The sequence below is a fragment of the Brassica rapa genome, chromosome A08 (genome assembly GCF_000309985.2).
Source record: "Brassica rapa cultivar Chiifu-401-42 chromosome A08, CAAS_Brap_v3.01, whole genome shotgun sequence".
In the NCBI taxonomy this organism is placed as follows: domain Eukaryota; kingdom Viridiplantae; phylum Streptophyta; class Magnoliopsida; order Brassicales; family Brassicaceae; genus Brassica; species Brassica rapa.
In genome coordinates this window covers 2,495,398-2,515,927 of record NC_024802.2, presented here as the reverse complement: position 1 = coordinate 2,515,927, position 20,530 = coordinate 2,495,398, and the positions used below count along the sequence as shown (strand labels likewise).

Here is a 20,530-nt window from a genome sequence, read left to right as displayed (position 1 = left end):
TATTCATTAAGGGTATAAACGATATTAACCGTGCTAACTTTTAACATGAGAGTTTCGTTGTGAAAATTTACTTCAATTATATAGAATTAATAATTTTACTTAATATTTAATTATGTATTTTCTGTTTTTTTTTCAGATAACAACATAATATATAGGAATTATCATTTTATTTTAGATATATTTTTAAATTATGGATAATCTTTATTTTTATTAATTGTTAGCACTTATCTAATCAAATAAACACTAAATTCCTTTTTTTTATTTTATCTAATTTATTTAATTTATTCATTAAAGGTATAAACGATATTAACCGTGCAGCCGTGCTAACTTTTAACGTGAGAGCTCGATTCTAAAAATTTACTTCGCAAATAATAGTATAGATAGATTTTTTCTAAATTAAGAGTTTTTCTAAAATAAGTCGATTTCCTTTATTCCAATACTTCTTTCTACAAAGTGTATTTTATTTTTGGGCGTTAGGTTAAGACAAACCGGGTTTCCGAAACAAGTGTCGTGTATAATTTGCAGACGTGTCACAAGAGAACACTTAGACTTAGGTGGGGCTTATCTATTAGTAATACAAAAGTGGGGCCACTCTTGTTCGACTTTCGAGGTTCAATCTTCATTCCATCAATCATCTTCTTTCTTCTACCTATGCTCTGCTACGACTTTTAATACCTTAACCAAATCGAAGCTCACTCGAAATCAATGGAGATCAAGCCTGGTTTATCCGCTCTCGTCACTGGCGGCGCCTCCGGCATCGGTTGGATTTCATTTCCCGATTTCTTTAGTTTTTTTTTCTGATTCTTGATATATTTATTTTTGTCTTTTTGATATAAATGGTTTAGATCTTTTTTTTTTTTTTTTTGAGAATGAAATGGTTTTGTTTTTCTTCGATGGAATTGTTATCCTTAGATTTATTCGTACGAATCCGTTGTTGGTGACGTGTGTGTACTTTTTTTTTTTTAATTTTGCCTTTAGCTTTTATGCTGTACGAACACATCGTACTCTACCATGATGATGTAAGAAAGTTTTCAGAGCATATCTACTAGTTTAGTTCTGTTGGGAAACTGTTGCATGCAAAAAAAAAAAGTAAATAATACAAGTGTTGTGTTCTTTTTTGGGTGCTGTTGAAATATGTGTAGGTCGAGCTCTCTGCTTGGCTCTTGCAGAGAAAGGTGTTTTTGTAACCGTTGTTGATTTCTCTGAGGAGAAAGGGAAAGAGACGACTTCTCTTGTTCAAAAGGCCAATGCTCCATTCCATCCCGGTTTAAACTCTCCCTCTGCTATCTTTGTCAAATGTGATGTCACTAATAGAGGTCAGTCTCTCTCTCTCTGATAATGAGTAACAAAAACTCTTTTGTTAGTGTGTTGTATTTAATACTCTACAACATGTGAAATCAGGAGATCTCATTGCTGCGTTTGACAAGCACTTGGCCACATTTGGAACACTGGACATCTGCATAAACAACGCTGGAATTGCCAATCCTGCAAGATTTGATAAAGATGACAGTGATGGATCTAGATCATGGAGACACACTATAAATGTGGATTTGGTTGCTGTAGTTGAATCCACACAACTTGCAGTAAGTCTTCACTTCTTTTATCTCTTCAGTCAGTAAACTTCATACTATTACCACAAAAGTCTTACCACTCTTTCTGTGTAGATCAAAGCTATGAAAGGCAAACAAAAGCCTGGAGTTATCATTAACATGGGCTCAGCTGCTGGTCTTTATCCAATGTCCTTTGATCCTATCTACTCTGCTGCCAAAGGTTTGCTTGTCTGCTTATTATTTCTTCTCATATGTTCATCGTTGTATTTATTTTTTCTGGCTATTCCATTTCTACAGGCGGTGTTGTATTATTTACTAGATCATTAGCTCATTTGAAGCGTCAAGGGGTCCGAATCAATGTGCTTTGCCCTGAAGTAAGCATAATATCTCTAATGTCTCTCAAAATGTTTTGTTAAAGCTCTATTGAGCTGTTTAAATATGTATGTAAAGAAGCTTGGTCAGCTACATGGAAGTTGGGTGTCATGAGTAGGCCAGATGGGTTTAGATTTTTCATTTGACAAAATAGCTTACTGTTGCCTGAAGTTTTGGTTCTTGCACTTCTGTTGTGCAGTTTATCCAGACGGACTTAGCTGAAGCTATTGGTGCTTCCTTCCTTCAGGCAATAGGCGGTTACATGCCCATGGACATGCTTATTAAAGGTGTGTACGCATATCTGATTATACTTAACACTTAGATAACCTAAGGATCCGTGTGTCTCTGTTGGACATTTCATACTGAAGACACTAGAATATGGTTGATTGGTACAGAATGAATTGGAACACATGAATACTATTTTTAGTGATTGTTAATCTTTTTTTTTTATTATCTCTAGGTGCTTTTGAGCTTATAACCGATGAGAGTAAAGCCGGGGCATGTTTATGGATTAGCAACCGAAGGGGTTTGGAGTATTGGCCGACTCCAATGGAACAGGCAAAGTACTTGGTTGGTTCAGGTTCCCGCAAAAGAACTTCCTTTAAAGTAACTTCAACAATTCAACTTCCCCAAAGCTTCGAGAAGATGTAAGTTAATATGTGAGACCAGAACATGTTGTATTTCTATCTACATATTGATGTCTTACTCTCTGTCTCCTTCAGAATTGTACACGCCTTGTCTCATAATTTCCGTAATGCTACCCGCATAGTCCGGACGCCACTTAAGTTACCCATTGGACCACACCAAGTCCTTCTCAAAATCATCTATGCTGGTGTTAACGCAAGTGATGTAAGATCTCTATGCTTATCATATCACACACATAGCATGAGAGTATGATATTATGGATCCTTGTTGTAAACCATGAGTAGGTAAACTTCAGCTCAGGTCGTTACTTTAGCGGTGGCTCGCCCAAGCTTCCTTTTGATGCTGGATTTGAGGTAAACATACTGTTGAATTCAACTTCTCCAGGCTTTCTTGGTGGACTATGTTCAAAACTTGTTAAGGTAAAACCAGTTACCGATAGATCGAATCAACGTTCAAGAAACGAAGAAACGAGATTCACCTGTAGAAGATCTCGGGAAGAGAAGGATCTTCTCCAAAGAATGAATCGATAGATTGAAAGAGATAAGTCCAACTTTAGAAGAGTTTACAAGAATGAATTCAGATAATCGTTTACTACTATGACTTCATCTATTTAAAGGAAACGACTTGTAACAGAATCCATGGCGTAACTAATAAGAACTCGCCACGTGTTTCTTTCTTCTTCTTCACGCGTTTGTTTGTAACAACCTTCAACGGCTACTCTCGATCACTTATCTTCCTCCACGTGTCTCTGTTTTCCCCTTCATTATTCCCGTAACAAATCTCCCTCCGTTAAAGAACCTTGTCCACAAGGTTGAACTCAGGAAACTTCTTCTGTAAGTCATATAAAAACTCCCATGTAGCCTCGTCCTCTGGTTGATTCTTCCACTTAACCAAAACCTTCGTAGCCGCTCTGTCTTGGCGCTTAACCATCTTCCTCTCAAGACAATACTCAGGTTCCTTCGAAGTTGCCTCGTAGATCACATCCGGAAGTTGATTAGCAACACTTACATCCCCCACCAACTGTTTTAACTGAGACACATGGAACACAGGGTGAATTTGTGTCGTAGCAGGAAGCTCCAACTTGTAAGCGACCTCTCCCATCTTCTCCACAATCTTGTATGGTCCAAAATACTTAGGAGAGATCTTCTGTGAAACGCGCGCAACCACTGAGCGTTGTCTATACGGCTGAAGTTTCAAAAAGACCCAATCTCCTACTTCAAACTTCCTCTCACTCCTCCGTTGATCAGCCATTTGTTTCATACGATGCTGTGCTCGGAGTAAGTGAAACTTTAAAATCAGCAACATATCTTCACGTTCCTGTAGGCATTTAGCTACCACCTGAACATTAGTTTCACCTGGTAGATAAGGCAGATGCACTGGCGGTTGCTGACCATAAACGATCTCAAAGGGAGTGGTTAAAGCCGCCGAATGATATGTAGTATTATACCAATATTCAGCAAGCGGTAACCACTTAGACCACATCTGAGGTTTGTCACTAGTCATACACCTCAAGTATGTTTCCAAGCACTTGTTGACAATCTCAGTCTGGCCATCGCTTTGAGGATGATATGCCGTTGATAGATTTAGCTTACATCCTTGCAGCTGAAAGAGTTCCTGCCAGAAGTCACTGACAAACACAGCATCTCGATCACTTACAATCGATCGTGGAAACCCATGAAGTTTAAAGAAGTTATCCAGAAAGAGTTGAGCCACTGAAGATGCAGTATAAGGATGACGCAGCGCCAAGAAATGAGCTGCCTTGCTGAACCGATCCACAATGACCAATATCACTGTCTTGCCAAAAGAAGGAGGAAGACCATCAATAAAGTCCATTGAGATGTCAGTCCACACAGCTTCAGGAATTGGTAATGGTTGGAGAAGTCCCGGAGAAGCTGTTGTCTCATACTTGCATTGTTGGCAAACTACACAGTTTCGCAAGAAAGCCTGTATATCTTTCGACATTCCCTTCCAGTAGAAAATACCTTTAACTCTCTGTACCGTCTTATCACGACCTGAATGGCCCCCTTGGCCAGAACCATGCAACCATTCTAAGATTGTAGTTCGTAACTTCTCCACAGCCGGAACTACAATCTTGGACTTTCTTCTTAAGATTTCCAAATTCCAAGCAAAATGCTTCTTTGCTTTCGGATCTTTCTTCAACTCTTCAATAATCTGTTTTACTGCAGCGTCCAACTCATAAGCCTCTTGAATCTGTTTCATTAGATCACACTCAAGTACCGTCATAGCCATATGTAATACTTCAGATCCTTGTACCCTTGACAATGCATCAGCGACCAAGTTCTCCTTCCCCTTCTTATACTGAATTTCATAATCAAACTCCAGTAGTTTAGGAAGCCACTGTTGTTGAATCGGTGTATTCAATCTCTGCTCCAATAAGTATTTCAAACTCCTCTGATCAGTGCGGATAATGAAATGCTGCGTTAGGAGATAATGTCGCCATTTCTGCACCGCGAAGATCACCGCTAACAGTTCTTTCTCGTATATCGACAATGCGAGTTGTCTTCCTTTCAAGTGTCTACTAATATAGGCCAGTGGTCTTCCTTCCTGCATTAGAACTGCCCCTATACCAGTACCACATGCATCCGTTTCCACCACGAACTGTTTATCAAAACGTGGTAACGCCAATACTGGTGCGTCACATAACATTTTCTTCACTGTTTCAAATGACTCCTGCGCCTCATCATGCCAAGAAAAAGCATCTTTTTTTGTCAACGCTGTCAAAGGACGAGCAATCACCCCAAAATCCTTAACATAACGTCTGTAGTATCCAGCAAGACCAAGGAACCCTCTCAATGCTTTAAGATTCTTCGGCACTGGCCATTCAAGTACGGCTTTCACTTTACTTGGATCAGTTGATACACCTTTTGCCTCAATGAAATGGCCAAGATACTCCACTCTTGAAGTTGCAAAAGCACACTTACTCCTCTTAGCAAACAACTGATTAATCCGCATCAGCTCAAAAACTATTTGTAGGTGCTTCAAATGCTCCGAGAATGACGATGAATATATCAGGATATCGTCAAAAAAAATCAGCACAAACTTCCTTAGATATTCTTTGAACACTCCGTTCATCAACCCTTGAAAGGTAGCTGGGGCATTTGTGAGACCAAAAGGCATAACTCTGTACTCATAGTGCCCACTGTGTGTTCGAAAAGCTGTCTTATGAACATCAGTTGGATCCATTCTGACCTGATGGTAACCTGCTCTTAAATCAATTTTCGAATACACCTTTGATCCACCCAATTCATCCATCAAGTCCTCTATCAGCGGAATTGGAAACCTGTTCTTTATAGTCATATTGTTGAGTTTCCGGTAATCAACACAAAGCCTCCATGTATTATCTTTTTTCTTCACCAACACTACCGGAGAAGCATAAGCGCTTGAACTTGGTTGAACCGTACCAGCATCTAACAGTTCCTTGACCATTTTATCAATCTCATCTTTCTGATAAACCGCGTATCTGTAAGGCTTCTGATTCACCGGGTTTGAGCCTTCTGCCAACGTAATCTTGTGGTCATGGTTTTCTCTGTAAGGTGGAAGTGAAGTTGGTTCTTGAAATATATCATTATACTCTTCCAATAACTTTGCAAGGTTCAACTCTTCCTCCTCAGATTTCTTCTCCACATCCACTACATTCAAACTCCATTGTGCTTCCTCCATCTCGTCAGATACGTATATCAATTGTAACTGTGCCTCCTGTTCTCTCATCTGCTCAATACGTTTAGCTTTTACTTCACGCACGGATCCAGGTTTTATTCCATGCAACACTACCTTCTTCCTTCCCCATTTAAACTGCATCTGAAGCTCCTGAAAGTCCCACGTTATAGGACCCAAGGTGTGTAACCACTGCACTCCTAGCACCATATCATGACAGCCCAATGAGATCACCATAAAGTCAGCTTGAAAATGATGACCTTGAAACTGCCATTTAAACTTGTCAATCTTCCCACACACACCGATCTTACTGCCATCAGCTACAGAAACTTTAGTTCTTCCTGTTGGTTGGAGTTTACATCCCAACAAATCTGCAATCCTCTTGTCCATGAAGTTATGTGTAGACCCTGAATCTATCAACACGAACAAGTTTTTCTTCCCATGAACGCCCTTCACTTTCATTGTAGTGTAGTTGGATACTCCTGAAACCGCATTAACCGATATTTGAGCTAACTCTCCAGTTCCATTCTCTTCCTCACTCTCTTCTGTCTGCTCATTTCCTGTTACCAACTCCTCTTCTTCCTCATATTCCAACAGAAACAACTGCGTCTTCTTATGTTTGAGATAATGATCTGGTGTATACTTTTCGTCACAGTAATAGCACAGACCTTTTGCTCTTCTCTCACTCATCTCTGCACTAGAGAGAAACTTTCGCAGTGGAGGGTTATTATCTTTTCCCTTCACCGCTTCTTCCTTCTTGAAAGGTAATAATCCTTTAGATTGATTCACACCAAAAGAACTTGTCTTGTGACTACTCCATTGACTACCTCCCTGTTTCCTTGGGTGAGCTTTCTCATATAAGCGTCCCAATACCAAGCATTGACGCGTATTCTGAGGTTGAAACATGCGCACATGCATCTGCGTTTCAAGCCTTAACCCTGCCAAGTAAGCACTCAGCAAGTACTCTTCAGAAAGCTTCAATCTTGTCCTGATTAACTCAAATTTAGCATGATATTCAGTAATGCCTTCTGTCTCACGTAACTCCTTAAGCTCAGCCATAGGATCATCTAACACCTCCTCAAATCTCTCCTGCAACCATTCCTTATACAAAGGCCAATTCCTCAGCAGTCTACGCCCCTCCTCTTCTTGCATCAAAGCTTGATGCCAAGTCGCTGCAACTCCCGTGAAATGCAACGATGCAATGCCTACTTTCGATTCTTCCGGCGTAAAATCAATGTCAAACAACTGCTCCACTTTCCCAATCCACTCCTTGAGTTTTTCACCATCGAATCGGGGAAAGTCCACCTTCGTCATTCGAGACATTCCATGATAATTTGTGTGTCGCTGAGGTTGCTGATGTTCGTAGTGAAGATCATGCGTTCCAGAGTTTCGTAACGAACCACCATTAACGTTCCGAGTCTCACTCGTCGAAGGTCCTGGTTGACTCGGGTGACTCGTCATCAAACGAAATGCTTCCAACATCTCCGCTATGCTGCGCTCCGTCTTATCGTTCTGAATCGCTATCTTCTCGTTCTGTACAGCGATCGCCTTCTCCAAAGCTTCGAAACGGTTTCCGAAAGCTTCCTCCGCCTCGCGCGTCACCGTTTCTTTCAACAGCGCCTGGGCTCGTGTCTCCGCCATCGATTCCAAGGATGCGACGGCTCTGATACCACTGTTAAGGTAAAACCAGTTACCGATAGATCGAATCAACGTTCAAGAAACGAAGAAACGAGATTCACCTGTAGAAGATCTCGGGAAGAGAAGGATCTTCTCCAAAGAATGAATCGATAGATTGAAAGAGATAAGTCCAACTTTAGAAGAGTTTACAAGAATGAATTCAGATAATCGTTTACTACTATGACTTCATCTATTTAAAGGAAACGACTTGTAACAGAATCCATGGCGTAACTAATAAGAACTCGCCACGTGTTTCTTTCTTCTTCTTCACGCGTTTGTTTGTAACAACCTTCAACGGCTACTCTCGATCACTTATCTTCCTCCACGTGTCTCTGTTTTCCCCTTCATTATTCCCGTAACAAAACTCTGTACGTTGTTTCACTTAATTTGTCAGGGAGTTGGACTAATTGCAGCGGTGGGAGAATCTGTTAAGAATTTAGAAGTTGGGACTCCAGCTGCTGTTATGACATTTGGAGCATATGCTGAATACATGATAGTATGAGAGTTCCTAAACCTTTAGAGATTTGTTTCAAAGGCTTCAATGGTAATGCGATCCTGTATTAATTTGGTGATTTAGGTTTCTGCTAAGCACGTGCTTCCTGTTCCAAGGCCAGATCCAGAAGTTGTTGCCATGCTTACTTCAGGATTAACTGCTTTAACCGCCCTTGAAAAGGTACTGACGTGAGCTATGTTAACTATCTGCTTTAATCGAGTTATATATTTTTATCTTGCATCATTCAAAACGTAATGGATATGCTGTCTGAAAATTTTCATTGGCTTGTGGGATTCACAGGCAGGACAAATGAAATCAGATGAAACAGTACTTGTGACTGCTGCTGCTGGAGGGACTGGGCAATTTGCAGTCCAGGTATATACACAAGTCTGAAGTTGAATCTCTGATGGTTTATGTTCTGTAGCTAACATATAGGTTTTGTGAGATTCTCTATGCAGCTTGCAAAGTTAGCCGGAAATAAGGTGATTGCTACTTGTGGAGGATCAGAGAAGGCCAAGCTATTAAAAGAGCTTGGGGTGGACCGAGTCATTGATTATAAAGCCGAGGATATTAAGACGGTAGGTTTGTAATGTATTAGTATATGTGGTTACTAGAGGATTATATTATTCATGCTGTGATATAATCTTCATAGGTCCTGAAAAAGGAGTTTCCAAAGGGTGTGGATATCATATATGAATCAGTCGGTGGTAAAATGTTTGATCTGTGCTTGAATGCTCTTGCTGTTTACGGACGACTCATAGTGATTGGAATGATCTCTCAGGTTCCCTACCATTTTCACTTCCTTATACATCAGTTCTTGTGTTTTATTTAAGATTTGAGATTGGTAAAGTAGTATATATTATAAATTGGTATCTCTTGTCAGTATCAAGGGGAGAAGGGATGGCAGCCAGCTAACTATCCAGGGCTGTGTGAGAAAATTCTTGCTAAAAGCCAAACCGTGGTATGTTATCAGCTCTGGTCTCTACCTTTTTTTGTCACATTCAGTTCTAGTGTTTTCTTGACACTGTTGTTTCAAATTAAACTGCTACACCTAGAATGTTGATTTAAGGAACTTATTATGTTGGTCACTTGAACTGATTTGTTCCAAATGAATGTTGTTTTCAGGCTGGTTTCTTTCTGGTGCAATATAGCCAACTCTGGAAACAAAATCTTGACAAGTTATTCAATCTTTACTCCCTCGGAAAGCTTAAGGTAATATATAAAGCGTAAGCGTCTTACCTTTCCTTTGTTTACATATAGTTTTGTTCACCAAATCGCCTTCTTGTTGTCACCTTTGGTAGGTTGGGATTGATCAGAAAAAGTTTATAGGTCTAAACACTGTTTCAGACGCTGTTGAGTATCTGCATTCGGGTAAAAGCACCGGAAAGGTAAATAGTAAATCCTCTTTCTACCAACAGAAAAGTTAGAAGAACATAAAAGCTTAGGAACCTAGGTTTTCTTGGGGCCTAATGAACATGGAAATATACAAATTTTTATAAGGTCACATGGTTCAAGAAGCCATTTCCATATTGATTCGTAAAAGTCATTTGGAAGTTTCTCACGTTTGAAGTTAGGCAATTTATTATTCCCAAATTTGCGCAGGTTGTCGTTTGCATGGATCCTACATTTGAGCAGACAACGTCAAGGCTGTAAACGAAAACATGGAAAAATTCAAATCCAGTTTGAGATTCAGTAGTAGCTACAAAGTTGTTAAGCGTTACATTTAAGTGTGGGGAATAAGTTCTTTGATCTCATGTAGACTCTCCCGTTAATAAGCTTTCAACTCGATGGTCGTACGTTTGAGAGCATTATATATAGCAAATTTGATTCTCTTCCGTCTTTTAGATGATGATGGTGATTTACCTGATTGGTTCCCTGAGCCTGCTAAAAGCTCTATATAACCTACAAAGTTGTATTCTTCCACCTTTCATAAGTTGTAACACATTATATAAAACACAAGAATATAAATGGAATGGAATCCTTGTAAATGTGCTTTGTCCTAAAGTAAGAATACTCTCTCGCAATATATATAACGTTGGGATATGCATTTATCAATAGATCCTTACTTGAATTTTTGTTTTTATATGTTTTCACCAACCGAAACAAAATGTTCGTTACAACATCAATAATGGAAACTCTAATATGAATCTCAAACGTCTTTTGTCTCATTTTTTCTCATCACAAGCCAGATTACTTAATATATATTGATTGATATTCTCTCTTGATATTCAGGCATCAAAATAGCTAAGCCGGAAATGCAGAATAAATTAGGGGTAGCAATAAAATAATTAAATAATTAAACACAGCCAAATAAAATGTCAAGAGCTTAAATTGCAAAGCACCAGTGGTCTAGTGGTAGAATAGTACCCTGCCACGGTACAGACCCGGGTTCGATTCCCGGCTGGTGCATTTTGTTTTTTTTGGCACACACAATTTGTATAAAGCGTACATGTGGTCCAAGTTTAACTTCTTCAGTAAAGATTTGGATAAGGTACTGTTGCCGACACATAAGCAAAATCATTACCGGAGAAGATATTCCGGTAGCCATGCTCCGAAGAATAGCTCTTTCATATCCGCTTCGTTCGCATCCTCTCTTCATTCGCCACTTCCATCGCTATTACCAGCCGCTGTCACCTTCCCAAACCGCCGTCATCCTCTCCGGCCGCCACTACCTCCGCCTGCTATCCACTCCGACCAACACTACTCTACGTTGTATTTCTTCACAAACTTCATCAGATCTCGTCTCCGAGCATCCTCCATTCGTCAGGATTTACAAAGACGGTCGCGTCGAGCGTCTCGCCGGCACCGAAACCATCCCAGCATCTCTAACCCCACAAAACGGCGTCGTTTCGAAGGACGTCGTGTACTCACCGGATCATAACCTCTCCGTCCGTCTCTTCCTCCCTCATAGACCCACCGAACTCGTCACCGGTAACAACAACAAACTCCCGCTGCTTATCTACATCCACGGCGGAGCTTGGCTCATCGGCTCCCCTTTCTCCCCCATCTACCACAATTTCCTCACTGAAGTCGTCAAAACCGCGAACTGCTTAGCCGTGTCGGTTCAGTACCGCCTCGCGCCGGAGAATCCAATCCCGGCGGCGTACGAGGATTCGTGGTCTGCGATACAGTGGATCATCTCTCACTCAAACGAGTCTGGTCCTGTGGAATGGATCAACAAACACGCCGACTTCAACAGAGTTTTCCTCGCCGGAGACAGCGCCGGCGGCAACATGGCTCATCACATGGCCGTTAGAGCCGGCAAGGAGAAGCTTAACGCGAGGATCAAAGGGACTGCGATCGTGCATCCAGCTTTTTGGGCGAAAGAACCGATCGACGAGCTTGATGTGCAAGACGGAGAAGCGAGGAGGCGAGTTGCTGAAGTTTGGGAGAAGCTGGTTAGTCCGGGTAGCGTAGATGGAGCGGACGACCCGTGGTTTAATGTAGTCGGATCCGGGTCGGATTTTTCAGGGTTGGGGTGTGAGAAGGTTTTGGTTGCGGTTGCTGGGAGAGATGTGTTTGTGCGGCAAGGTTTGGGGTACGCGGAGAAGCTGAAGAAGAGTGGGTGGAGAGGAGATGTTGAGGTGATGGAGGAGGAAGATGAGGATCATTGCTTTCATCTCTTGAACCCTTGTTCTGAAAATGCTCCCAGATTCATGACCAGGTTTGTCGAGTTTATTACCGGGTGATAGAGTAGTAGATCGTGAATTAAACTGTTTCTCGACCTCATCATGTCTTAAAAGATTGAAAAAGTCAACTCTTCGATCTTTAAGTTTGTTATGCGACCACGTTTAAGAAATAAAATACATGAGTTACTACTATTGCGAAATTGGATAAATTCATCGCCAGGTTGATAACATTAGCATGCTATTTGTTTAAAATTTGCAAAAGAACTTGAGTTTTTATCGAAGTTTGGTACCAAGGCCATTCACCTAATTAATCAAAACAGTAGGATTAGTTGGTGCAAATACCTTTTCTGACCATATGAGACTTGTATTCCAATTTTAATTGCCGTAGCAAAATCAGCAACAGACTTTCGATTCCACTCTTGAATAGACAAGACGCATGTCCGTTACCTAATAAAGATTACACAGCAAAGCCTAAACTGTCACTGAACAATAATAATAAGCCTCAAAATGTTTTATGTCAGGCGAAGAAAAAAAAGACGCAAAATGTACTAACATATCAATCCAATTATATATTGTAAAGTGATCAAATGGTTGAAGTATCTACTAACAAGATGCATATTTTCACTAAGATCCACAAGATGTCTACAAGAGAGGCATAAAGACAAGACAAAACTAGCTTCCAAGTTGAAACCAGCTCAGCATTATATCATGTTTCTAATCAAAATTCAGTAGCAGAGGTTTAAAACTGTTAAGCGCAAGAGCAAAGGAGTAATCAATCACCTTAAGAGGTAGAGGATGGAGCAGTAGAGTCAGCAATGGAGAATAGATGCGAGCTTTCTTGATGATCTCAGCAACAACCCAATGCTTATTCTTGCTCAACGGCCTCGAAGGATCTAACTTCACCTACAACAACAGTTTGTGTCAAGAGATCAAACATTCACCAGCTAAAGACCGCAACTTTTCACCACATCAAAGACAATTTCGAAGAGCGGAAGAGAAATGAGATTGAGAGAGAGGATTGATTACTCGATCGCCAATGTTGCAGGAGTCTTTCTCGTCGTGAGCCATGAACTTGGAAGTGCGCTTAACGTAGCGATTGTAGAGCTTGTTGTGGAAGAGCCTGTCCACGGCGACGACTACTGATAAAAAAAAGAGATGGTCCAATTGGAGCCGGCTTATTGGGTCATAGTGGGCTCGGGAGGCACCGGCCCGTAATCCTTCCACCGTCGAAAGCGGGAGGTGGACGCTGCTCTGTGAAACCAGCCTCACGCAGTCTCCTCCGCTCTAAGAGTGTCCGAACCACAAGCCTTCGCTCGAGTCCGAACATTCAACTCCCGACTTGGAACGGGCAGGCCAGTAGATAGCCTTTCCGAGTCCGGCCCAAAGAGATCGGCCCAATGTCCCATCACCTTATCGTCTCCACTTGGATTACAAGCCCGCGTTACCAAGCTCGACGTGCACTGTGAGTGACCTAAACTTATATATAGAACAAGTAAACGTTTGTTTTCCCCGATGTGGGACTTTACTAGCTAAAAAACATTTCTGTTTCTACGACAGCGTTTGCTCGTATCTTCAGTTGCAGTCTGAATTATTAATCTTTGACTTAATTATTCATTCATCCTCAACTCTTACTTTATCTTCAAACGGTAACAAAACCTGTAATAACCTTCAGAGTTTGTGAAGTTGCCTCTGGGGGATTTGAAAATCCTGAAAACATTTTGATATGTTAATTGATGATATTACCACTGAGGTTGCGATAAATAACAGTGATGGAGAACCAATTCATCTCTACCTTATGTCACTGTCTTCTCCCTCTAGCTATTTAATTCTTAAGACTTGAACCGTTTTTGTCAGTTTTGCGTTTGAGATATATATTTTGGCTAGATTTTCATGTAAGCATTGCTTCAACAGATTGTTCAAAGCTTCAGATTCAGGAGGCATTTCTGCAAATGGAATGTAACTTGATGTTCCTGAGCAGGGCTGGCTCAACACTGATAGAGGCCCTAGGGCAAAAAAAAAAAATTTTACTCTATAAAATTTATATAGAGATAATGTTTAAAATATTTTTGTATATTTTGTAATGAAAATAAAACTAAATACATATCAAATAATTTTAGACCTTTTTCAATTTTATTTATTGTATTTATAATTTTTTTATATATAAAAATATAGATTTATAAAAAATTGAGCCACTTATTTATCTTCGGGGGACACGGGTTCGGACCCGGGACGATCGCACCGCTTGTCTCCGTTGTAAGCCGGCCCTGTTCCTGAGGATGGATGATACCACTTCTTGTTGTGATTTGCTCATGTCTCTGAAATTTAGTTGCAATCTCTGTTGTTGATGATCTAATTCTAAGACTAGATGTAGAACGGTCTGATTGTTTGTGTTAGTGCAGCAACCAGTGATGGATCCATGAGAGAAGATATTGACTTCTCTTTATAAGAAAAATCATTAGACAGACGCGATCAACTGATCATGCATTTAATCCTAATGATGAAGTTGATCATTAGGCTTCAGAAACTGTGTTATTATGTAGTTAGAGAGATCATATACTTTAACGAACAAAACAGTATCCATTCCACCCTATATATTATAACTTTACTGTGTAGAATCGGTAACCTTCAAACAAAATTTACAAGCAAATCAATTCTGAAGTTTCAAGTTTCAATAGCTTCTCTCTCTCTCTCTTCCCATATAATCAGTAGAAACATGTGTAGAATGCTCTCTCAAGTCTGAAGTGTGTTCCTTGAAAATTATATACCTTTCTGTACAGCTTTACTGGTCTGTCTTCAGACTAATCAACTGAAGTCTTAATTAGCTCGGGAACTTGATCCAGCAAACGATTCATGTCATCAGGGAACTCGTTCTTGGCTCTGTTGGTTATTCCCATGTCTTTTATGTTGCGAGACGAGACATAGAAAGCTTTTGTGTTGACTAGTTTAGTAATGCTTTTGTTTAAATGGGAGTTCAGTGGCTATGTGTTCTCTTTAAAGCTGTAATGATAATGCCTCAGGCTTAACATTAATATGCTTGTGGAACGCTAGTTACATCTGTAGCTGTTCAGAATGAAAGGCAATGATTCTCAAGTGATTCACTTGTCATAATGGTGCTCTAAGTACTAATCTTTGTTGAATCTGTGGTCTTCTGGTAGCCTCAGGAACTCTTGTGATAGCCTAAGACATACCCCTACGCTTTCAGGAGCAACAAAATCTATTTCCATTTTTAAAAACCAGTTTGAATAACATTTGATAAAAATAGCTTGCTTCACCGTCCACAGCTCTATATCAACAGAGAAACCCATATACAGTAGTAGATAATTTTTTGAATAAGGGAACTGTGTTGTTAGGTTGTAAAGCTTGTTCAGATTTAACGTCCTCTTTTCAGGCGTATTAGGATTCTTAGAGTTAAGAAGATGGTTTTTGGAGTGCTAACCACAGTAAAAAGATCGAGATTTTGCTGAGAAAAGAACTACTACTTTGTTAACATGAGACTATAGGTACATGGAATCTTGATCTACAAACTAATCAAGAGAAAGTACTTACTAAACCTTAATCAACAGAAAGCTACAGACAAAAGTTAGTCATCAGACAACTACATACTAAAACTTAATGAACAGACACTAAACTGAAGTGGGTCGACTTCTTCAACCTCAAGACTTTGTTCAGAGTTCTCTTAAACTGGGTGGTCTTTGTCGGGAAAAACCTCAACTTCAGAGGCTTTTTGTCTGAAACAGCAACAACATCCGCCGTTGGTTTCTTGTTGGAACTTGTTCGTCTGATTCTTAACTTGAACAGCTTCAACAGAAACGAGTTACTTGTCTTCTTCTCTTCTTCTTCAACTAGTGGACGAGGCAAGAAGGGATGAAGCAACAACTCACACGCGCTTCCTCTCTCCTCAGGGTTCCTTGAGAAACACGTTTGTATAAAATCCTTTGCATCAGAAGGCAAACTCTCAGGGATCTCAGGAGCTTTACCACAACGAAGACGAGACGCTAGAAGATCGAGATTAACTCCTTCCCAAGGAATCACGCCCGTGTACATCTCTAGTACCAAACACCCCACCGACCACACATCTATTCCTTTGTTGGCGAAGCCGTCACGGACAGACTCAGGCGGCATGTAGATGGGAGTCCCCACCCACGGGAACTCGCTTTCCCAGAATTTAGGAACCGCTCCCACCTCTAACGTGTTGCCGAAGTCAGAAATCTTGAGCTCGAACGAATCTTGTCTCGAAGGGAAGACAAGTAAGTTGTCTGGTTTGATGTCGCAGTGAACATAACCATGGTCGTGAATCGAGACCAAACCTTCGAGAATCATCCGCGTGAAATCTTTTACCAACGGCTCCGGCAACTTTCTGTCGGCGTAATGGTCCATGAAAGCGCTTAAACTACCTTCGGAAGCGTACTCGAGTTGCAGTTTGTGGACTTTGTTACAGTGATTGCTGAGACCTTGTTGGAGAGAGTCACCGAAACATGTAACGATCCTGGGACTTCCCCTGAGTTTGAGAAGAATCTCTAACTCTCTTTGGAGAGTGTCGTAGTCTTCGTGGTATGAGTTCTTGACGGCGGAGAGAAAGGAAGAGCCGTCGTCGGGATTGGTGTAGCGGACTAGGTTAACGTAACCGTAAGCGCCTTTTCCAAGAAATTTGATGAATTCTTCGTTTGACTGCATCTTTTCAATCTATCGGAGTTGATTTTCTAGGGTTTCGAAAAAGAATCGCTCTTAAAAGAAAATTGAAAAAGCTTTTTAGGGTTTTGAAACTGAAACACAATGGAGAAAACAAAACGTAAAGAAAATTGTGGAAGAGAAAGTGGAGCGAGTGAGAAGAGATGTGAGAGTCTTTTATAGATTTGGGTTCAGTTAAGTCGGTGACTTATTTGAACAAATAATTTCCTTTTCTGAGATACTAAAAAAAACGAAATTCGAAGCGCCGAGGAAATTAAAAAAGGAAAACCTGAGCGCGTTTGCTTTTTCTTTTATATTGGCCATTTATAATGTTAATCATAAAACTGGAGTACTATTTAAATATAATTTTTCCATGCAATTGTAGTTTGTCAACTAAAAGTTCAAATTTTATTTAAATGGAAAATTATGTGACAGAAAAAACTAAAATTATGTATTTTACAAATTTATAAACACAGAACAGAATTTTGTAAACTTCCTGATTAAAAAGAGTAATTTAGGTGAATATACATACAATATCATTAGATTCGTTAGGATTTTTAGCTTATACCGTGATACAATTATAATTATATATATATATATATACTAGGTGTTTTGCCTGCACATGCGGGCATAATCTTCTTATTAGTTTTTGTCTTACTAATTTAAAACCAACATAATAAGTTTTTATTTATGTTTTCAAATAGTTAAATCAAATATCAAAATATTGATATATGTTATATAAATATTTTTTCATAGATCAAACATCAAACTATATGTTAAAAAATACTCATATCTTAGAAATAGTTTAGAAAATATCTTTATATACATATTGGTATTAAATAATTAGCTATGTTTTGACCAAAAGATAAATAATTAGATATGTATGAACACTTATACACACACAGTTAAAAAACCAGAGAAATGCTCTGGTTTAAATGTTAACTTATTCATTAACTAAACCAATTGGTTAAGCAAACCAGGTCATTACAGTTTTATAAAAAACATAAAATGCTTCTACTCATTTTTTTCTCATTGAGAAAGCTTCGGTTCAAAATTTAACTAATTCATTAACTGAATCAATTAGTTAAGCAAATCGGGTTAAGTAAATTTTGTTGGTGTTATATAATCATAAATTTTGGAGAAATTAAATATTTTTTTAAAAATATACTATTGGTTGTAAATTTAAGGGGATAGTCCATTAAATTACTTAGAGACTAATTGGAAACAAATGTTATAAACAGTTTTAAGTGAACTGAAACATTAAAACAATTAAACCAATTAAACACCATAACTAAAATTAAATTAATTTTTGATCATTCTGCTCTTCACCTTATATATAATTTTCAATAACAAAAAAATGGATACAAAAATTTTGAATAGCGTAAGACAAAAAGATTGAATAATTTAAAATTATTTTATATTTGTCGATAGCTACTTATATGTTTGTGATAGATTATAAAATTTATATATTAAAATAAACATACTAAATATATAATCAAATTTTAAATTTAAACAAAAATCCGGGCGTAGTCCGGGCCGGCCTAGTAATATATATCTGACAGTCAATCTTTACTGAAGATGGGCAGTACGCAAGATTGAGTTTTGTACAACTTAATCAGTTGACTGGAAGAAAAACCGGAGGGAATTAGTTTATCCCTTTACATCCTCTGTGTGGGCTAGGGATGACCCATGTTGCAAAATTATTGCGTGGAAGACCTTCTTTAAGTTGGTAATTAACTTATCATATCTTGCTTGAGAGTTTGCTTTAATTTGTTGCAGTAGGTACTCTAGAGTTTTCTTAAGTCCTCAACAAACATAGTTCAGGTTTTCAACTTAAGCCTCATGTCCTCTTAACTCGTTGTTAATTTCTTGTAGTTGATCAGTCTCCTTATACATTCACTGTACCAGAAACGAAAGTTTTTTTTTTGTGTGTGTATATCTATTGAATATCTCTTCTGTCTACTGATTTTGGCCCTCTTAATGCAGAAATTCTCGCTTGCTCTCTGTGCTCGTCCTATCAGCAGATGTTGTTTTTCGTTAAAGCTAGACTTTAAATTACTCACTAACTGAAAACTGGTCTTGTTAATTTTAGCTTGGAACTTTAGTTTCTGAGTCTTTTAAAGGACGAAGCACTGTAGATAGTAGAATTTTAACTGCAACTTGATAGAGGAACCGTGCGATTGTTGAAATTATTTCTTATTTTCAATGAAAGTTGTAGTTTGATACTTTTCATTTGGTTTTGTCTTGTCTTGCTGCAGATGAATTGAAGTGCTGCCAGAGGTTCGATTTACAGATAAACAACGGTTTAAACAAGACAGAGTGGTCAGGGAATTGCTTCTGCAATGATGGATGCAATGTTGAACGTTGATGGATGGATATCTGAACAGATGGGTGGTCTCATGTTGGAGCTTTTTATAATTCTTAAAGTATTAGTTATTATTACTTGTATATTAATTAAATTTACTAATATTAAAAAGGTTTTGCATGGTTTACTATTTTTGTTCTAATTGTTAGTGTTTGTATTTATCCGAATAACGTTGAAGGAATTTTCAAATCAATTTTTTTTATTTGCCCAATTTAGCACTTGGATCATCAACTGTCATGAGTTGATGTCAACCCTAAAAATTCGGTCGAATCAGAACCGTTGGATCTAACTTTGAGGATGTAACTGGGTCCCACGTTCCCACCACTTCTCTTTCAGATCAATTTTTTTTCTCTGTTTTTCTTTTTGTAATAGTTGTGTTATTTGTTGCAGTAAACCACAATTGGGCATGTAGATCACGGGAAGACTGCTTTGACTGCTGCAATCACAAAGGTGATGCCTTTTTTAAACACGTGATGAGCGTTTCTAATTAAAGGAAAGGCTTTTTTTTCCAAGTTGATATAGGGATTCTACTTATTGTTTAGGTTCTTGCTGAAGAGAGAAAAGCTAAAGCTATTGCCTTTGATGAAATTGATAAAGCTCCCGAAGAGAAGAAGAGAGGAAATACTATTGCTACAGTCTGTCTTCTTCTTCTTCTTTTTCTCTCCACGCCAATGTTTTTTTCTCTAGTCTTTTTTAAATAATGTCTTGTGCTTGAGTAATGTCTTGTGCTTTTCTATGTCACAGACTGATAATGCTTGTGTTATGTCTTGTAGTGGGAGCATTGAGAGATTCATCACAGAGTGGAGCATTGGGAGCATCTCGTGGTAGTGGTCTGCATTATGTTGGTGGTTTTTGATGTAACAAGTACAGTTAAAAGCTTACATCAAAATTGCTAAAACCTTCCCTTTTACATGCAGGGCATACCACTCCCGCTTTGTTCTATCTTGCTTTGGGAGGGTCCTTGTTATCTTATATATACTCTGCTCCACCTCTTAAGGTAAGCTCTATATATACATTCCAGCGGTGTTTTGGAGTTTAGCACTTATCAATACATTTATTTGCAGTTGGGAATAGCGATTGTTTATAACTTCAAAAGTGTTGAAGGAGACAGAGCAATGGGCCTTCAGTCTCTCCTAGTAGCTTTTGGCACTGAGGCTGCAAAATGGATATGCGTTAGTGCTATAGACGTTACTCAGATCTCTGTTGCCGGTATGTAGTATGACTTCTATTTCTTGTGCTTGATCTTATGAACTAGAGGATCATTAGTGAATGTCTATTCTGGTTGTAGTGTATCTTGTAGTGAAAGTATTGTTTTTAAAACTCTTCTCCAAACAAGTGTAAAACAAATTCTCTCCTTCTCTATATAAAATCATCTACATTCCTTCTTTATTTTTTTTTAAGAACCCTTCATTGAGAAACTTCCAATGGAGCACAAAATCTATGGCTTTCTTAATTA

At 38.9% G+C, this 20,530-nt stretch overlaps 5 protein-coding genes, 1 long non-coding RNA gene and 1 other non-coding gene across 10 annotated transcripts; 4 read left to right on the top strand and 3 right to left on the bottom strand.

Moving 5' to 3' along the window:
• Window positions 1–499: 499 nt before the first annotated feature.
• Window positions 500–10,251, top strand: LOC103832919 (prostaglandin reductase-3). The gene is made up of 18 exons (XM_033277817.1): window positions 500–760; window positions 1,143–1,316; window positions 1,402–1,583; window positions 1,665–1,770; window positions 1,848–1,924; window positions 2,122–2,209; window positions 2,383–2,569; window positions 2,645–2,771; window positions 2,852–2,920; window positions 8,314–8,415; window positions 8,497–8,592; window positions 8,713–8,787; window positions 8,871–8,990; window positions 9,065–9,193; window positions 9,296–9,373; window positions 9,538–9,624; window positions 9,714–9,800; window positions 10,015–10,251. Exons 1-18 carry the CDS (start codon window positions 706–708, stop codon window positions 10,063–10,065), a joined length of 1,890 nt encoding a protein of 629 aa, XP_033133708.1. The 5' UTR covers window positions 500–705; the 3' UTR covers window positions 10,066–10,251.
• On the bottom strand, window positions 2,844–8,513 carry LOC117127451. Its single transcript, XR_004450458.1, has 3 exons — window positions 8,280–8,513; window positions 3,517–3,524; window positions 2,844–2,965 (listed from the first exon to the last, which is right to left on the bottom strand). It is a non-coding gene; the product is annotated as an uncharacterized LOC117127451 (long non-coding RNA).
• A 402-nt stretch (window positions 10,252–10,653) lies between the features above and the next one.
• On the top strand, window positions 10,654–12,233 carry LOC103832917 (probable carboxylesterase 4, mitochondrial). The gene has a single exon (XM_009109029.3). It carries the CDS (start codon window positions 10,959–10,961, stop codon window positions 12,099–12,101), a length of 1,143 nt encoding a protein of 380 aa, XP_009107277.1. The 5' UTR covers window positions 10,654–10,958; the 3' UTR covers window positions 12,102–12,233.
• On the top strand, window positions 10,751–10,821 carry TRNAG-GCC. Its single transcript has one exon. It is a non-coding gene; the product is annotated as a tRNA-Gly (tRNA).
• On the bottom strand, window positions 12,209–13,447 carry LOC103833230. The gene is made up of 3 exons (XM_033277494.1): window positions 13,367–13,447; window positions 13,068–13,325; window positions 12,209–12,944 (listed from the first exon to the last, which is right to left on the bottom strand). Exons 1-3 carry the CDS (start codon window positions 13,445–13,447, stop codon window positions 12,756–12,758), a joined length of 528 nt encoding a protein of 175 aa, XP_033133385.1. The 3' UTR covers window positions 12,209–12,755.
• LOC103833229 (mitogen-activated protein kinase kinase kinase 17) lies at window positions 13,191–19,150 on the bottom strand. Its single transcript, XM_033277818.1, has one exon. It carries the CDS (start codon window positions 16,713–16,715, stop codon window positions 15,651–15,653), a length of 1,065 nt encoding a protein of 354 aa, XP_033133709.1. The 5' UTR covers window positions 16,716–19,150; the 3' UTR covers window positions 13,191–15,650.
• A 269-nt stretch (window positions 19,151–19,419) lies between these two features.
• On the top strand, window positions 19,420–20,463 carry LOC103832916 (chlorophyll synthase, chloroplastic-like). Of its 4 annotated transcripts, none has more exons than XM_009109028.3 (5): window positions 19,420–19,524; window positions 19,617–19,709; window positions 19,848–19,895; window positions 19,992–20,071; window positions 20,139–20,463. In XM_009109028.3, coding segments are annotated over exons 2-5 (282 nt in total). In that variant the 5' UTR covers window positions 19,420–19,524; window positions 19,617–19,708; the 3' UTR covers window positions 20,292–20,463. The 4 variants fall into 4 exon arrangements, with proteins under 4 accessions (XP_009107276.1, XP_009107275.1, XP_009107274.1 ...); XM_009109027.3 differs by having other exon boundaries at window positions 19,848–19,898; XM_009109026.3 differs by having other exon boundaries at window positions 19,848–19,904.
• Window positions 20,464–20,530: the final 67 nt, after the last annotated feature.

Coding starts and splice junctions, on each gene's coding strand:
- LOC103832919 (XM_033277817.1), top strand. CDS start 706: ATGGAGATCAAGCCTGGTTTATCCGCTCTCGTCACTGGCGGCGCCTCC. Junction 1,317..1,401: donor ATGTGATGTCACTAATAGAG/GTCAGTCTCTCT, acceptor ATGTGAAATCAG/GAGATCTCATTGCTGCGTTT. Junction 9,801..10,014: donor CGGGTAAAAGCACCGGAAAG/GTAAATAGTAAA, acceptor AAATTTGCGCAG/GTTGTCGTTTGCATGGATCC.
- LOC103832917 (XM_009109029.3), top strand. CDS start 10,959: ATGCTCCGAAGAATAGCTCTTTCATATCCGCTTCGTTCGCATCCTCTC.
- LOC103833230 (XM_033277494.1), bottom strand. CDS start 13,447: ATGGGACATTGGGCCGATCTCTTTGGGCCGGACTCGGAAAGGCTATCT. Junction 13,326..13,366: donor TTCCAAGTCGGGAGTTGAAT/GTTCGGACTCGA, acceptor GGACACTCTTAG/AGCGGAGGAGACTGCGTGAG. Junction 12,945..13,067: donor CCTGCAACATTGGCGATCGA/GTAATCAATCCT, acceptor CTGTTGTTGTAG/GTGAAGTTAGATCCTTCGAG.
- LOC103833229 (XM_033277818.1), bottom strand. CDS start 16,715: ATGCAGTCAAACGAAGAATTCATCAAATTTCTTGGAAAAGGCGCTTAC.
- LOC103832916 (XM_009109025.3), top strand. Junction 19,920..19,991: donor TAGTGGTCTGCATTATGTTG/GTGGTTTTTGAT, acceptor TTTTACATGCAG/GGCATACCACTCCCGCTTTG. Junction 20,072..20,138: donor ACTCTGCTCCACCTCTTAAG/GTAAGCTCTATA, acceptor ATTTATTTGCAG/TTGGGAATAGCGATTGTTTA.